Raw genomic sequence first — 16,839 nt, 5'->3', positions numbered from 1 at the left:
CAGGGGTATTAATCCTGCTTTGCTCTTCATTTCAGTTGCAGAAAAAGAAAAGTGAAAGTTTGACTACCAGCAGTACCGAAAAGTGAGACGAAAAAGTCTTTGAGCAAAACATAAGCCCTAAGGTTATTCTGGTTTTGAGAAATGCTGTATTTGCCAAACAGATGTGGTGGCCATGTCAAAATCCAACTGAGAGGACCATGTACACGGAGAGGTGGCAGGCATGGATGCCCTGCCTGCCTGTCTGGGTGACTTGTCTACAGCCTGCAGCCCACTTGCACAGGTGCTGCCGCCGTTGGGCACCAAGAGCTCCCCTCACTCCGGCATGCCCACCGCAGCCGCCCCAGCAGGACTTCCTCTGCGGACATTGCACAGGTTGCAGCATGGCTCAAATCTTCAGCAGATTTGCCTTTTTGGTGACCACACTGACCGCAGTCTGTAGAGACAAAGCGGAGTTTAGCTAAGGAGCCTTTTCTGGAAAATGATCCACTGGCATCCAAAAACAAAAGAAAAAGTTTAGTCAAGATACCATATATACGTGTACAGCAGTATGCTAATGACAGCATAGCTTAACAGATACTTATATTCTGACAGGGGTTCTGGCATATATTTTTGTTTGCCTAGTAGGCCCTAATGACACATTTCTCTGTATTATTCTCTGAATTTTATAGTGTTCACAGTACATTCTGAAGCCCAGCATAGTGGATGCAGGGTTTTTCTTTTTCTACACTAGAAGAAATCAGAAGAAACCTTAGCGAGTTTGCAGGTTTGCTTTGTGGCGTGGTACAGCTAGACATGACAGAAAGCTTCAGCACAAGCAAAGAAGGGAGCACAAAGCTGAAACCACTGTGCGAGCATATTTTTATCCTCATGGATGCAAAAAGCAACAACAAGAAAAACCTTCAAAGATGTACAGGTTTTTTTTTACTTTTAAACTGATCTGCTAAATAATATATTCTTCTACAGAAATGGGTGTTGTACTTGTTTTCTTTTGTGTATGCGTTCACATGAGAACTATCTCTGTTCCTAAAGTCAAATGCTTTCATAATGAACACAAGGTAAGGGGCTGTAAAGGAGAGGGGAGGGTCAGTTCTCCTTAAGAGGAGAAGCTTTGGAAACATTTTTTGTGTTATAAGCGCAATGATGGAAGAGCTTGACTTCCATTGATGACTTTTACAAAGTTCTGAGCCAATCTTTGCCCAAAGTTGCAGTCATGCAAACAGACAGCAGGCAATACTGTGATCAGCTCCTGTGCACTGCCTCACCAAAGGGGAGGCTGGAAGATATCTCCCTTCCTCATGCCCACGAGATGTGAGCCCACAGCCACGTGGCTCACCTGCTCCTGGTTTCTCCCACTGGGGAAAGGTCACCCTCCCTGGGGGTTTCAGCGGACAGGATCAGTTCCCACCATGGCATGGCTGCTGAGACCAGTGATTTGTATGCACCGTGGCTTGCTGACATCCCTACCCCCCCCTCCACTGGCAGCCTTAGGCATGCAGCCGGCGGAGCATCATGCACGTTGCTCCAGTCCTCCTTGGCTCCATTCCCAAGGCTGCCCCATCAACTTTGCTAGGTGTGTTAGCAATAAGGGTAACACTCATGCTATGCCTCTGCAAAGTCCAAAGCCACATGCATTGTCTTAGCTTGTCTTTCAAAAAGAGATGAGCAGGTGGGGGTCAATCTTTCCCCCCGTGACCCAGGAAACCCCTTAGCAAGCTCAGCCTCTCTGTCAGGTGTCTAGTCCAAGCTCACCACTGAACAACAAACCCTGCCTCCTGCTCTGGAAATTCAGATTTATTCTCCTGTTGTTTCTGCACATTAACTCTGAGCTTAACTCTTGTTTCTCCCCCAGTGCCATTTCCCGTGTTTGGTCTCTTTCATTTGCACAAAACTCTTATTACTTCAGCTACTCTCCAATCTCTCAGGGAGATCAATATTACCTTGAAACATCCATCCCTCTACCCTGCTCCTGCTTGCACATTTCCAGAGACCCAGGACAGACCCACAACTAGTTCTCTCTGTTTGTGCCTCTTTCTGCCAAAGCTGCCTTCTCCTTTAAACGGCTTTTTGTCTGTGTGGTTTTGGGTTTTCTGCTGCAAACTGGGAAAAGGTCTGATCCCTGGATTTGAACAGTCCTGGGGGACCCCAAGGGAGAAGGGAAGATCAAAGCACAGGGTCAGCTCCAAGCTACACAGACATCTTCATGAATGGATGAACTAAACCCTAGTTTTGATTAACCTCAAACTTTTGATGCTTGAAAGTTGGATCTGAATTATGTGGTTTGGGCCTTTTTTCTGTACTAAATCTTGTAATCCAAAGTACATTGTGACCCAGATTGTTCTGCTGTGGAATTCTTCACTTCTTTTTCACAAGTAAATCAAATTTACCATCTCCATTCAAGCGGATTTCTGTCACAAATCAGCTCCCAAAGCAGATGTGCTGTGCAGGAGCTACAAACAATTGCTTAGGATATGCCAAGTCCTGCATTGAGCTAGTTACATTAGATGAGAAGACCTGCTGTAGGAACTTGACTGCACCCTCCTCCCACTAAAACTGTTTAAGAGTTAGATCCTGATAGGAAGTTTTTTTCAGTTGGAAGGATTTTCTCTAACCATAAACCCTAATCCAACAAGTATTTATACATGTGCTTAACTCCCACAAGCTTAGTCATGGACCCTGGCGTACAGTAGCTAATTGCATAGTGCAGGCTCCTTAGCTTTCTCTAATTGAAGTACATGGGAGTTTGAGAATTGATGGCCCTTGGTGCTTATTTTGGCTCCATCATTTTTAAGAGCAACCTGAAAACCATTTACTGGAGAGACATGATCAGAAGATGTTGGTGAAACCCCGCTGACTTTATTGGAGCTGCATCAGAGACGTGGAGACGGGAATGCAGCCTTTCCTCAGGGCTGCACTAGTGGCTGTCATGATGCTGTAATGTGCTGTGCAGCTTATTGAAAGAACAGGCAACATCCAGGCTGCTATTCACAGACAGCTGTAAAAAAGAACTCATGCAGTCACAACCAGCTATTGGTATAAATGGGAATACCACAGCATTTTTTAATCTCATTTGCCTTTGTAATATTAAATTTCTAAAAGACAATCCTCCCAACATATGTTTAACCAAGAGGAATGCAAGGCATTCTCTCATAATTCTAGTTTCTTATACTTTTTCCATAATATTTGATGCTGTGATTCATATGCAAATTAACAGATTTGAGAATCTTGGCAATCAGCCCATTAAAATGTCACACATTTTCAGGGTGACATTTTAAAACTACACTTAGCATGAAAATGAAGTTTTCTGAGGCAGCCAGACAGATGTCTCAAGTGTGATTTAATCTTTTCTCTCCCTAATCCAATGAATAAGAGTGAATATTATATCTCAGTGTTGTTTCAGCTTACAGTAGGTGCCTTACAAAGAACTTTATATGATCTGCTGCATGCGTCTTTTCAGCATCATGACAGTGCCACATGCATCCCAGCCTTACATTGCTACTCCTATACTTGTGATCAAAGTTTATAACTATTCCACACTGTTTAGCTTGGAAAACTAATGATGAGCCCTGGGATTTTACTTTGTATTTTTTTTAAAACTATGAGATCCCACAGCCCCATATTCACTTCATCTTTTAGTATGGCTTTCATAATCAGATCAAACTAAGGCTATAGTATAACTGCATGCCTTGGGAAGGAAACAGCTTTTTAAAAATATGAATACCCCCACAGCAGCCAATTTGCAATGAAAATTTAGTGTGTGTTAAACACACAGGTTTTGTAATGCCAAAGAAGTATCTGTACATGGAAATTGTTAATCTCAGTGCTGCCTCTGAGCAGCAATAATAACAGCATCTGCTCCATATGGGAGTGAAGCAGAGTGCTGGTGTGGAGTATGAGCCCATCAGGAGAAGCACTGTCGAGCAGTATTCAATTTTCCTGTTTAAACAGTAGGCTTTTACTGCAAACTGCCTCTTGTCTCTGGAAACATCTGAAGAACAAGTCTTACCTTTGTGCCTGGTTTGTGGTATTAAGAGCATACACACTTCTTTTATTCTCCTGCCATATTGTTCTGTTTTGTTGTGAAGGTTTCTGTGAGAAGAGCAGACATAGTGGGGCACATGACCCACCCTACTAATGCAAAATCTCCCCACATTTACTTCTTTCCCTCACTATCATCTCCTTGATTTCCCTGTGGCAAGGCAGGGTATAAAACACAGCAACATGCCTGTTAGTGACAAGGAGCACTCAGCCCCAGCCTGCAGGAAGGATGTATATGAAAGGACAGCCTGTTGTAGGGCCATCCAGCTGCTGCTCTGACTCTTAATGCAAAAAAATTGCTTTCTGAGAGGTTGCTCTGGAATCAGGCACATCCCAGCTCCAGGCTGTGGTCCAGAGGACACCAGGCAGGTCCTGCCCTCGTGGATCACCTTTCTGTACGCACGACCCTCTGCCATGTAGCACCCTTGCGACTGAGGCTGTTCAGCGCCAGCAAAGTGAAGCAAAGACTTTCTGAAGTGTGTTTAAAACAGCTTGGATGCTGCTTTTCTAGGCAACATGGCAGTGCAGCGGGTGACCTCTCCTTTCTCTCAGCTCTCCAGGGGACTGCCTAAGCAGAGGTAAAGTTTGTGCTCTGAAAAACTGGTGCACTGGAGTCCTGGTCTCTGTGTGGGTGCTATGATAGCGCAAGAAACCAGTAAGTCTTAATAATAAACCTAGATCTGCCACTGGCTTCAAATACCCTCTAGAGCGAGTCACCAAGCCAGGGTTTCCCTCTCCTTTCAGAGAGACCCACCTCTGTAAAGCACCTTGTGGTATTCAGCATGTGTAAAATGCTCCTCACTGCAAGAACCAACAGTTACCATTTTCAGAAAATACAATTTCACAGAAACTTCTGGCCAAAAAACTTATTAGATGTCCTCATAAATGAAGAAGCTGTAACCAAGTCAAACATTTCTTTCTTCGTAATCATGTTGTAGTAGATCTGGCTCTTTGCTAGTGAGAAGTCATACTTCTCAAATCATCTCACACACACAAAAAGAGCTTTCTGACTATTTTGGCATGTAATCAGGAATTACAGGTGTACTCAGGCACATGCACAAACACAAAATGGCTATCTGTAGACATTTTTGTAATACCACTCTTGGCTCTGTTGCAAGATAAACTTAGAACCAGGAGGGTTTGGAAAGTGTAAACTAGTCCTGTCACAGCCAACATTTGCTATAATGTCTCTAAGGAAAAAAATCTCTATTTTCCAAACTGCGTGGAAGCACACTTATTGCCTGGCTGACAGATCTGGCAGATCCTCTGCCCTAAAGGAAGCTCCAAGGTGACAGAGACTTGGAGCAGCTCTATTTCTTTCTAGACAAAAAGAGCTTGCTCTCAGCCCGCTTATGGTGTTCTGGGCTCAGGACAGCTGGGATGTGCTCCAGGCTGAAAAACACAACGAGAAAATCAACACAAAAGCAGATAAATCCTCCTCAAATCTGTGTGCTCAAGCCATGCCTTCTAGCATGCCCAGTTAATAGCTCCCCTGCTTAACCCCTGGAAGCCAGCTTGTCCCACAGCACTCATGCTACCAGACAGCTGCCAGCCTTTGCAGCCGCCCCGTAGCATACAAGGATGCTCTAAAGCACCCATAACTAATGGGCTTGTGTACGGACAATTAAGCTATAAATCATTAGATACGCATGCATCTCAGTGGAAAGGCAGATCCAGACCTGTCCCTGGCCTGGTCTAACACAGGAGAACATGTCGAGTCAGAGGGACAGGCAGCCAGGCAACCACATGGTATGGGGACATAGCATCCCCTTATAATTTGTCAGCCTCAGGTATTATGGGTTTTTTTTCAGGCTTTCCCAGATAGTTTTAGTGTTTGGGTATGCACAGCTTGCTCCTGGCATGGTGTCTCCAGCTGCTCGTCTGCTGCCTGACCACCCCTGCTCCCCATACCCGAGAGGGGAAAATGTCCCCCCAAAGGACGGCTGGTGAGGGACACGTTGGGCTCTGAGCACCGTGGCTCTTGTTCCCAGCCACGACCGCCCTCGGCGGCCAGCATTGCAAGGACTTCAACGTAAATGCAAATGACTGGCAAAGGGAAGGCCACACGAACGGGACGTTGGCTCTGAGGCCATTCTGCTCTTTCCAGCTTCGTATCAGGGAGCTGGTTGAGGTTGCTTTTTCAGGGGGAGCTTCTTTTTGGGGCTGGATAGTTTTTTTTCATGCACTTTTCTATCTGGCCCTGCAGCGCTTGGTCTGCTTTTCAAATCAACGTGCTGAAAACATAGCGGCCATGTTTGCGTACCGCTGCAGTCAGTGCCTGGGGATCGGCCAGGCTTTCTGCCACACAAAAGCCGCCTTGTCAGGCCTTCACATCTGGGGCCACGTAAAATGGCACCGGGGCCTGAAATCCCCTCTTGTAGTTTAACTATAAACGTAGCCTACAAGTAGGCCTGTGGCTCTCGAAAGCAGATGGTGAGGCAGAGCCGGTGCCCACGCCACGCAGGGCGGCTCAGAAGCGGTGGGGAAAGAAGCAGCAGAGCGGCTCTAGGCCGCCATGGGAGTTTCTTGGCTGCCGTCCCCAGCCTGCCCCCTCAGCCACGTCTGCCCCCGCAGCCCCCCAGGTTCATAAATGAAGGGAAGGAGGGGAGCGGTGGGGAAAAGCCCCTGACAGCCTCACAGCTTCGAGAATGGAAGTTACAGGAATAAGAGATTTTCCAGTTTGATGAGCAAATTCCTCCCTCCCCCTCCCCCTCCAAATTTCTGCACCAACTTGGAAGCTTGACATTTCATTTCCTTTACTAAAAAATCCTCAGCTAAATTAAATGAACATTCAGAGCAATGCTTACACATTGCTTCATTTTCGAGCTATTATCTCCCTTTCAAAAAACGTTATTAATTTTAGGTGAAACCCTTGAAACAAACCAACCCACAACGTCCCTATTAGAAAGGTTTTCTGTCACGTTTCCTTGCCCTGCTTTGAAACAACCTGCCTAATTCGATTTTGAACCACAGGCGACGCCAAGGCCGTGGCTGGGATCCCCCCTCTGCCGCCCTGGGGCCCTGCGGAGGATGGCGGGGGGCAGAGGACGGGGTCAGGCCAGGGGAGCTGTGCGGGCAGCAGGTAAGTGCCTTGCACCCGAGAGGAGGCCAGTGCACCCCAGAAAGTGGGGAAGAGCCTGGGACGGGCACCGGTGGGCCCCAACCCCACTCGCACCAGGAGTTTTAGTGCCTCCTTCCCCACCGGCAGCCGTCACCCCACTGCTTCCCAGCGCCGTCCAGGGCACCGGGACTCGCACGGTGCTGCCGGGGCTGGCCGGCGGGGTTTGGCTGCAGGGAGATAGCTGCTTATCTTGGGGAAGAGCTGAATAATATGTTCCTAAAGGTTACAGGATAACAAGTCTAAAACACTGTGTACTTCAGAAAGTTCAGCAGGGCAATGTGTGTGTCATAAATGACAATTTCATTTCTTCCAGGCTGTTTTTTTTTTTTAGCCTCACTCAAGACTTTGATCCTCTTCGTCATGCTGGCTACTGTGTGTGTTGCCAAGGGCAGATCTGCAGCTGCAGTGACTCGTCCTAGCTCCGTTGCTTGTAGAGGACACACCACTCATTTTAGGGAAGGTGAGCCAAGGCTGCATCATCCAGAGCCTCCGGAGGCTGCCCATGCTCTGCCAGAGAAGGGTGGCGAGTTTCATCTCCATCTGGAAGGCAGCCTTCATACAGGGAGATCCTGGTTTGCAGGACTTCAGTGGACAAAAAGTACAGGAATCTCCCCTTTATTTATAGTGTTTCGTTTTATCCTACCAGCTGTTTCATTTATTCATCCTGTACGGTGATTTATTCATTGACCTGTGCTTCACATTGCCATTTCCACCCAGGCAGAAAGCATCAGCTGCTGCCTGATCTCTGCACAGTGCTAAGCACCTTCATGAGACTGGGCTATGACAGGTCATCCTGCTTCATCTGCTGGCAAGTACATTTAAAAAGCAGAAAAAATGCATTCCTATGCATACATCTTATTTTATTTATGTATTTATGTAACTGTTTTGACTAAGGGGAAAATTATGAACACATAGATAGTGCCACCCACAGTTGTGAACTGCACTGAATTATAGGCATTTATATAGCTTCGTTTAGGTGTTGTACAGAATTGAGGCTCAACATGTGTCTTTTGCATGAAAATACATAAAAGTAAACTGAAAAGGTTACAAGCTGATTAATATAAAAAGTTTGCACCCATTAGTATGGTAGAGCTCTTTCTTTCAAACATCAAGTATACAGGCTAACTCAGGAGGCTTACTTTTTTCAAAGCTGAGATTAAATCCAATATTTCCAGTGTAATAACCTTATAACACCTTTGAATTTATCTCTAGGACAAAGGTCTTTTCTCATCCCAGGTATTAAAATTTAACTAGGGAGACAATAATCATCTTGAAAGACACATTGCACACGGAGGGGGACTCGGTGGCGTGACTTACAAGAGGAACTCAAAGTTTGCAGAGTAAGAATGGTGTTTGCAGACTGTAAAAGAGGATAACAACCCCTGGGACATTCTTTCAAAAAATAGGTGAATCTTGCGCTGCACTGCACGGGAGAATTTGCTCTCCATACAGTGGGGTCAAAATCAAAGCCTGTTTGCCAGATAGGGTTTGCCTGGGGTTTTTTAAGTTTCTTTTTTGAGCCTTGTCTTCTTTAGAGCTCAGTAAAAAGTTAGTTTCACGACTGTAAGTTATATCAGAATTCACTCTCAGGATGTACATTTACACAGTGCAGTCTTCCTGAAGCTGCAGGCAGGTGCTCCAACTAGTTGCCTGGAAAATCAGCTTCTCTGTAAACAAGCCAGATAATCAAGAGCATATAAAAGTGCTTGGATTAGCCCTGGGTATGTGTGCACATGCTGCCCTTACTCTACTATCCCAACTGTTGCTGTATTTTTACTGCCAGGTGACTGGCAGCATAGCCACGGATGCTCTATGCTGTGGGGCTCCTTGTTTCTTCCTTGCTCAGAAGAGGAGGCGGCATCACAGTAGGCATTAGAGGGTGATCTGCAGCCAAACCCTTTTACCATTTCCCTCAGTGCACAGCAGGAGCATTTTGGTCTGCAAGAAAGGGAGCTCATGCTCCAATCTGCACTCCCAGTACGGCCAGCCCCCTTAAGGCACCACAGTTGCACAGCTCACCTTTTTTTGGGTGGTAGACATGGCAATGACCAAGGCATGATACTGCTAGGGATGGCAGCACAGCTGTGACCTTGCTGTCAACACTAACACGTAGGGAAGCTGGCAGCTGCCAGGGCAGGGTTAGCCCCTGCAGCAGGGACGCAGCTGTAGCAAAAGGAAGAGCAAAGCTGGCACCCTCAAAATCCCCACCTCAAGGCCCCACCTTCGCCCCCAGCCTTCCGAGAGGGGGAAGAAGTTCCAGGTTTGAGGCTGCACATGTCTGCTCTGCCAGTGCTGCTAAGACCAGGCTCAGGAAGGGCAGTGGCGTCCCTGCTGAGGACCTCCTGTTGCATGGGGTCCATGCAACATACACCTCCAGGCAGTGGAGGTAAGAGCTGGCATTGCAAAGCCAGGGGGGGATAGGAGATTGGCACCCCTTACCTGGGCTTTGCATGTAAAGAATAAAACTGAGGACTGTGCTGGCCCTAACTAAGGAACAAAGTGCCAGACACTACTGCCAAGTAACCAACACAGAAAATAAGAAGCGCTGGTCACCTGGATGCAAGAGTTAAATGCCTTCATGCTGTTGGCGTGTTTTTCAAGTTGCAATACAGCATTTAACAAAGTAGGTTCAGCAGTTAGATTTGCATACAAATTTGCATACCGGCCTCATTAGACAAAATTCCAATTAAGCCTTCAGTGCATGCAAGAATGGCAGATGCGCAGGCCTAACAGGCGTACTGTTTTATGCTACAGGATGGCTGTAGTGTTTACATCAGACATGATTATACCCTCTTCTGCCCAAATACGGTTTCATTAGTTTGCATCAGCTCCATCCATTTCCCATGTTGTCCAAATCTGAAACCTTTTAACTTCTCCAGTTTCTCATTTTTTCAGAATTATATTATTATCTACTCTACTCCATTAAGAACCCCTTTTTAGCCCATCTAAATGTATTCTCATGTACATAAAAGCAGCATAATAACAAGGAAACATATAGGAGCTTGACATTTCTTTTCGTGCTGGTACTTACTGTTCAAAATGTCCTAGAAGAATATTAACGATGTCTGTCTTTTCACAGGTGAAGGGAACTAATCACTTGAAAGGACTTTCCATCTTTGGAAGCGTGCTGCACCAAGCAGGCCGTTTCATTTTCCTTTTGGAAAACACATTTAAATCCCTTGAATGACACCCACATCAGTCTCCTCACTCCCAACTGCACAACCGTTGTATTAAAGAACTGCCAAGGGAAGATCAGAGAAGAAAATTAGGTAGAACTTCTACATTTTCTGATCCTTAAGGAGTTAGCAGGGTGAGGAGGATAATAGCCACTATTCTCAGTGATTACATGGTGCTGGCAATAAACAACTTTTGTAACTATTATATGTCTGTAAAAGCCCCTGATCACTTCAAATGTCTCTGCCAGGAATATGATTCCATAAGTAAAGTGCATCAGCCACCCATAGGCTCCAGCTCTGAGTGGTCCCACAGGCGCAGCTCCCCAGAAAGACAGGCAAGCTGCATGGCCACTAAAACCACAACAGTTAAAGATGGAGCCAACGCTTACCCTCTCAACACGGAAACTACCATGAATTTTTTCCAGTATTTTCTTCCTCTAGATCAAGTTGAGATTAACCAGTTGGCAATTTTACAATTCTGTAATCATAGATCCTAGTGAGGGTCTCTGATGCGAATCATCCCAAATGGGTTTGGCTCAGTTGCAACCCTGACCTCAAATCTTAGACTGTATCTATCAAATCTAAACACTGCTGCTTCAGTCTAGCTCTAATAAGGACAATTCTACAGTGGTTATCCACATGCGTACGTAAAACAGTAACATTTCACTGGAAGCCTCTCAGTTTAAGATTCATCCAGCTTTCTCCAGGGACAACCATGTTCCACCAGGAAACAGACACCTGTAAGCATAAAATGGAAACAGGTGTCTCCCACTCCTAGGGGAAGTTAGAGTAGATGTCATAAATTCTCTTTTCACTTCTAACCCCACATTACTTTCTGCTGGAAGAAAACTTCATATCATCGTAGCCCCAAATTGCTGGGCAGTCTGCAAATGTTAAGAGAAGCATGGTTTCTACCTCAAGAAGTTGACCGCATAACCCAAAATGGGACATAAATGAATTCAAGTGGTGCAATACATGCCCTAGGATGAGCAAGCAGATGATGGCAGCACTCTGGTGATGCTGAATGTTCTGCAGGGACAGCAGACTCCTCCTCCCGCCCTCATTCCTCACGCAGGTCCTACTCATTAACCTCTGTGAACACAGTGCTGGTGCCAGCTTTGGTCACCAAGAGATCGGAGACACAGGTTGGGAAATTCACAGGGATGCAGAACCCAATACATAAAACACTAATTACATTTCTCCAAAATGAAGTTGCCAGTGCAAACCCATTTGCATTTTTTCAGCTGAAGTTTCTTGCTTGGCTTGTGGCAGTGATGGTCACAGCATGTTTCTTCTGCTGTAGTTCAGAACAGATTTGCTGATTGCACCAATCCAACCCATGGCAGCGCAGGCAGGAGCTGATGCAGCTCCCTTACACCTGGACAGAAGCCTGCCAGATAGCTCTGTACAGAGGTGATCTGTTTGCTTCTCAGAGGAGCTTGGCTGAAAGCTCGGATCCAGAAAGACTTTCCCTTCCTCCCCTAGAACTTGCTGGGCCTCATGTTACTCCTGCATGTTCAGCTTATCTGATGCTTTTAAATTAGGATAATTTAGATATGCTTTCCTCCTGAATTACATAATTTTATTGTAAGTGGATGAGCTGAATTGGGAACACTGTGCTCAGCTCAGCTAAGTGCAAAGAGCCCACTAACCTCACAGGGATAAAGCAAAGCACACAGGGCCAAAAAACAGGCTGCCTTTACCCTCCCCGGGAAAGACTTTTCCTATAAATGGGGGTATACTTGACTAACGACAGGCATGTGAGCTGGAAATCAGTGACTACTACTGCCTGGGGAGCAGGGCAGAAATGTCATGGCAGGGTCATGCTCACACACTTCACCACCTCCTGCGTGAGTAAAAGCTCATTAATGTACCACCCACTGCAGGGGCAGCACGGCTGTGTCTCTTCCGAGAGGAGCTGGCTTTCCTCCTGCCAGGGCTAAAAACAAGCGGTAGGTGCTCGCTAGGACTAAACTCCTTTTGGTTTGAGGCCCTGAGGGACTTCATTCAGGCAGAGCACACTGGGCTGAGTCTACGTGATACGCTGCAGGTAGATAGGAGCTTGCTCTGTCCCAACAGGGAGCCTGCCCAATGTAAGCTGGGTGTGGGTAGTGGCTGTGCAGCTTTAGATGGCACAGTGCTGTGAACTGGGTGGACCAGCTCAGGAGCAGCACTGCCAGTAAAACCTGAGTGCGGGCTGGCTTTCGTGGCAGCTGTGTCTGCAGAAGTCCTCCACGGCTTAGAGGTGGCAAGGGTGGGATCAGCTCCCAGCCTCAGTGACACTATCTGCCCACAGCTCAGGAGCAGGCAAAGATGGCAAAAGCAAGCTAAAAACACAGTCACACCACTTCCTTCTCTCTGTGTGCTCATGACAGCCAGCCGCAGCCAGCTCCCTCAGCTCGTCGGCATGTCTCGGTGTGTTTGCCTTTGCCAGGCTCGCTCCTGCTGTTATGAAGGGGAGCTGATCAGCAAGGGCAGCGGGTAGCCCTCTCGCCACCACCCCGCTCCCCGGGGCAGCGGAAAGGATTGAACATCCGAGTGGTGAAATACCTTCTCAGCCTTAATGTCTCCTGCTCAGAACTAAAGCAGCAGCCACGCTTGCAATGCTGTTCATTGCTTACCAGGGAGCACAATTTCCTGACCCCTTCTTCATCTCTTGCAACTTTGATGTCATCTATATTTAAAAAATAGGTTATTTTATTAAAAAATACATTTTTTTTTAAATAGGCTAACACCAATAGGCTTTGCACATGTTAATTGTCCTCAGGCAAGTAACATCAACTGGGTTCTTGATGGCAATCACAGAAAGAGCCAAGATGCACACAAGGTATGCAGGCCTGACTATGCCAACAGAAGAAAGAGGTGGCATCTCTCACCGAGCGATGAAGGATGAGTGTGGGAATGGGGAGGCTACTGTACCTCCTGGAGAGCCCTAACAGGAGAGCGACTTCTCTGTTTCTCGTTACTGAACTGTTCGGTGCAACTGCATACCTTGCTCAGCAAGACATATTATGCCAGTGACATCTGCAGGGAGATCCTGACACCTGTCACTTCTCTCAGCATGACACAAGGTGTCAGAACCCAGACCGGAGCAGGAGCATTGGGCGCTGTGCCAAAGCACAAGCAGCACGCACGAAGGTGATCGACCAGAAGAGAAGACACATCAAGCCAGAGGGAGAGCGGGAAATAGGGCTCTGATGGCTCATGCACTCCTGCATCCCTCGGCAGGCACACGAGCCTCCTTCCCACGCCCAGCAGGGGAGGAGAGCAGCTCTCGCTCTGCTGTGCGTTCCCAGAAGGGGATGCAGCAAGAGGCCCAGCCACAGACTGGGTCCCCCAACCTTGCCAGCTCTGTACCAGCATGGGGAAAGATGGGTGCCAGGGCAGGGTGGCACAAGGCAGGCAAGGAGCGAGACAGGGCATTGCCTATGCGGTGCCAGCAAAGCCCCACGTGGGCCACAGGGCAATAAGTGAACTGGGAACTTCCTAGGAATTACAGTAATTGTTATTAATTCATGCATGGATTTCCCCTATGCTATCTAGATAACGCTGTTCAGCTTCCCAGCAAGCATAAAAAAAAAAAGCAGACAGGATGAAAAAACCTCTTGCTTATTGATTTATTCAACCTGTTTTCACTGCCTTCCTAAATATACCCATTTCTTATTAACAGGAAGCAAAAACGCAGCAGCAGCTTTTCCATGCTAATACCTGACACATCCAAATGGAGCTGCTATACCCAACTGTTGCCCAAGCTGCTGCATCTGACCAACGAGCACTTTGAGTTTTAAGCCATTAACCTTTTATGCAGAGGACTCTCTATAGCTACAAAGGTGAAAGAGTCAGGTGGATTTTTCTCTTTTTATTTCTTTTTACTGTAGATCATACCTGTGCTGGGTTACAAAACCAAAAAAAAACCCCAGAGTGGCTGAAACTTCCTCCTGGCTGTACCACGGAGAGTAGAGAAGGGACAGAGCCTGATTTGATATGACTATTTTTGATAAGAAATTTGAAATCTTATATAGCTGACTTTACACTGAGCAGAGGGATCCCTGAGGTCTTTTGTCCTAATTTCGCTGGGGGAGGGTTGTTTTGTTGGTTTTAGTTTTTGGAGAGCTTTTTTGTTTTTTAATGAAGGCAGTGGCAGAGTGGAAAAAGGCTGAAAACTCAGTCTTATGACATAATGACAAGAGTTCCTATGTCTTTGTATTAAAACAAGCAGGTAGACACTACTCTTCTCTCTAAAGAAACTCTCAAGAAATTTCAGGAAAACTGAGAAGCACTGGTTGGTTTTTATTGTTCTTACTAGAAGTTGCCTGGCACAGTTCTGCCTTCTTTACAAAACAGAATTTCTTGGTAAAGTATTCCGGAAACGCAGTACATGCAAATCTTAAGACAGTGACTAATTATTAAAATTATTATTTCCTTGAAGATAAGAAGCCTTCACTTTCTAATGGCTGGTTTATTTGCTGAATACTGTTGGCCTTAGATACGATGATGAATTATTATTTCAGGTAAATCTAAATGGTACATAGATAATAATATGAATCTTCACAGACCAGGAAATAGGAAGAAAATCAGATGAATATTGCTTTTAATTTAAAATAGCTGGGGTGTCTCATCCTACCTTTCTTGGACTTTAGAATATTAGAAAGCAAAGGAAGCACTGCAATGTGAAATACTGCAATTATAAAGGGGAAAAGTCAATGGAGAAATCCAAGTCACCCAGCACTGCAGAAAACTAACTAGATTTTATATTGGATGCTGCCATCTTGACAACATGCTGATGAGAAAATATAGTAACACAGTTCTTATTTAAAAGCACAAAACCCTGGTGGGTTGCAACACAGCTGTAAAGGCAGTTAAATCAGGCTACATGCGTAAAAACCTGCACAGATGGAATGCTGAAATGGATGTTTTAATTGGTGTTTTTCATATTGAATACTGTGTTTCGTAACTGCCTTCCCCCAGTAGTCACTTCAGAAAGGATTAACAGCAACAGCTACTTGCTTGCACTGGACTCTTTTTTTTTCTTTAACACATGGCATAGAAAACTCAAAAGTGGCAGCATGTACTGCTCCCTGGCCATTGCACAGGGTTTAGGCTGTCCCCTTCTCCTCCCACAGTGGTCAAGACAGGTGAGGGCCACAAGCGGTATTGTTCTCTTCCCATTTACAAGTGAAGTTGTCCTGGTTTCAGCTGGGATAGAGTTAACTGTCTTCCTAGTAGCTGGTACAGTGCTATGTTTTGAGTTCAGTATGAGAAGAATGTTGATAACACTGATGTTTTCAGTTGTTGCTCAGTAGTGTTTAGACTAAAGTCAAGGATTTTTCAGCTTCTCATGCCCAGCCAGCGAGAAAGCTGGAGGGGCACAAGAAGTTGGCACAGGACACAGCCAGGGCACCTGACCCAAACTGGCCAACAGGGTATTCCATACCATGGGATGTCACATCTAGTATAGGAACTGGGAAGTGGGGGCGGGGATTCGCCGCTCAGGGACTGGCTGGGTGTCGGTCGGCGGGTGGTGAGCAACTGCACTGCGCATCATTTGTACATTCCAATCCTTTCATTATTGCTGTTGTCATTTTATTAGTGTTATCATTATCATTATTAGTTTCTTCTTTTCTGTTCTATTAAACCGTTCTTATCTCAACCCACGGGTTTTGCTTCTTTTCCCGATTTTCTCCCCCATCCCACTGGGTGGGGGGGAGTGAGTGAGCGGCTGCGTGGTGCTTAGTTGCTGGCTGGGGTTAAACCACGACAGAAGTTTAAGCCAATGGATGACAGCAAGATACAATACAGAGTGGGGGTCTCCTTACTTTGTGTTAGAAAGCAGTTTGGGTCTCCTACTAATGGTTGGGGATTTTTTGTTCGTTGTGTTTATATATATATATATATATATATATATATATATATATATGATTTTATATTTATAAATATATATGACTAGGTCTGACACTCCAAAATCAAAATTTCCATTCCAGATGAGACTATTAAATTCTTCTTTTTATCCCTATGGGCAACATGCAGAAATACTATATCCTGCTTGTAGATGTAAATCTGATCAATCTCAGACAAGCGAGCAAGTGTACAAAGCTTTTCGACTGAGAGCTCGAGCTTTGCTGTTAATAGAAGCAGGCGGGCTCCATGACCGCATTAATGTCATATTTGCTTCTACGTGTATTTGCTTTGTGCTGATTCTCTGGAGTTAATACATGTACCTAACTATAATGTACTGTTTGAATTAAAAGTTGAATTAAACAACCAACAGTCCCTAACTTCCATATCCAATGAATGTCAGTCCCACTGACTCTAATAAAACTTACCAAAAGTCGTTGAGACTCGAGGTTGTAAGTACTGATCAGAAAATGGGGCGTAGCCACTCTTGGATGTTCAGGTTATGCACACAGGAACATGTGTCTTATGCATGTGCAAACACATCCATTATCTCTATTAACAGAAAAACGAGGGGGCAAAAAATATAGTATTAAAAGAAGTATGTTGCTGATG

General features: G+C 45.7%; 1 protein-coding gene and 1 long non-coding RNA gene across 6 annotated transcripts in view; one reads left to right on the top strand and one right to left on the bottom strand.

Annotated features, from left to right (window-relative positions):
- PDE9A (phosphodiesterase 9A) overlaps positions 1-966 on the top strand; it is a 50,886-nt gene extending 49,920 nt beyond the window's left edge. For all 5 annotated transcript variants that reach the window (XM_052794521.1, XM_052794525.1, XM_052794523.1 and 2 more), the window contains one exon: positions 36-966. In XM_052794521.1, coding sequence (XP_052650481.1) covers positions 36-86 — 51 coding nt within the window. In that variant the 3' untranslated portion in view covers positions 87-966. The remainder of the gene's footprint in view (positions 1-35) is intronic.
- Positions 960-11,171, bottom strand: LOC128144984 (uncharacterized). The gene is made up of 3 exons (XR_008236278.1): positions 10,188-11,171; positions 4,004-5,427; positions 960-2,992 (listed from the first exon to the last, which is right to left on the bottom strand). It is a non-coding gene; the product is annotated as an uncharacterized LOC128144984 (long non-coding RNA).
- Positions 11,172-16,839: the final 5,668 nt, after the last annotated feature.

This window comes from Harpia harpyja, chromosome 8, assembly GCF_026419915.1.
Source record: "Harpia harpyja isolate bHarHar1 chromosome 8, bHarHar1 primary haplotype, whole genome shotgun sequence".
NCBI lineage: Eukaryota > Metazoa > Chordata > Aves > Accipitriformes > Accipitridae > Harpia > Harpia harpyja.
The sequence above is the reverse complement of the archived record's forward strand: the minus strand, read 5'-3'. Positions and strand labels throughout refer to the sequence as shown.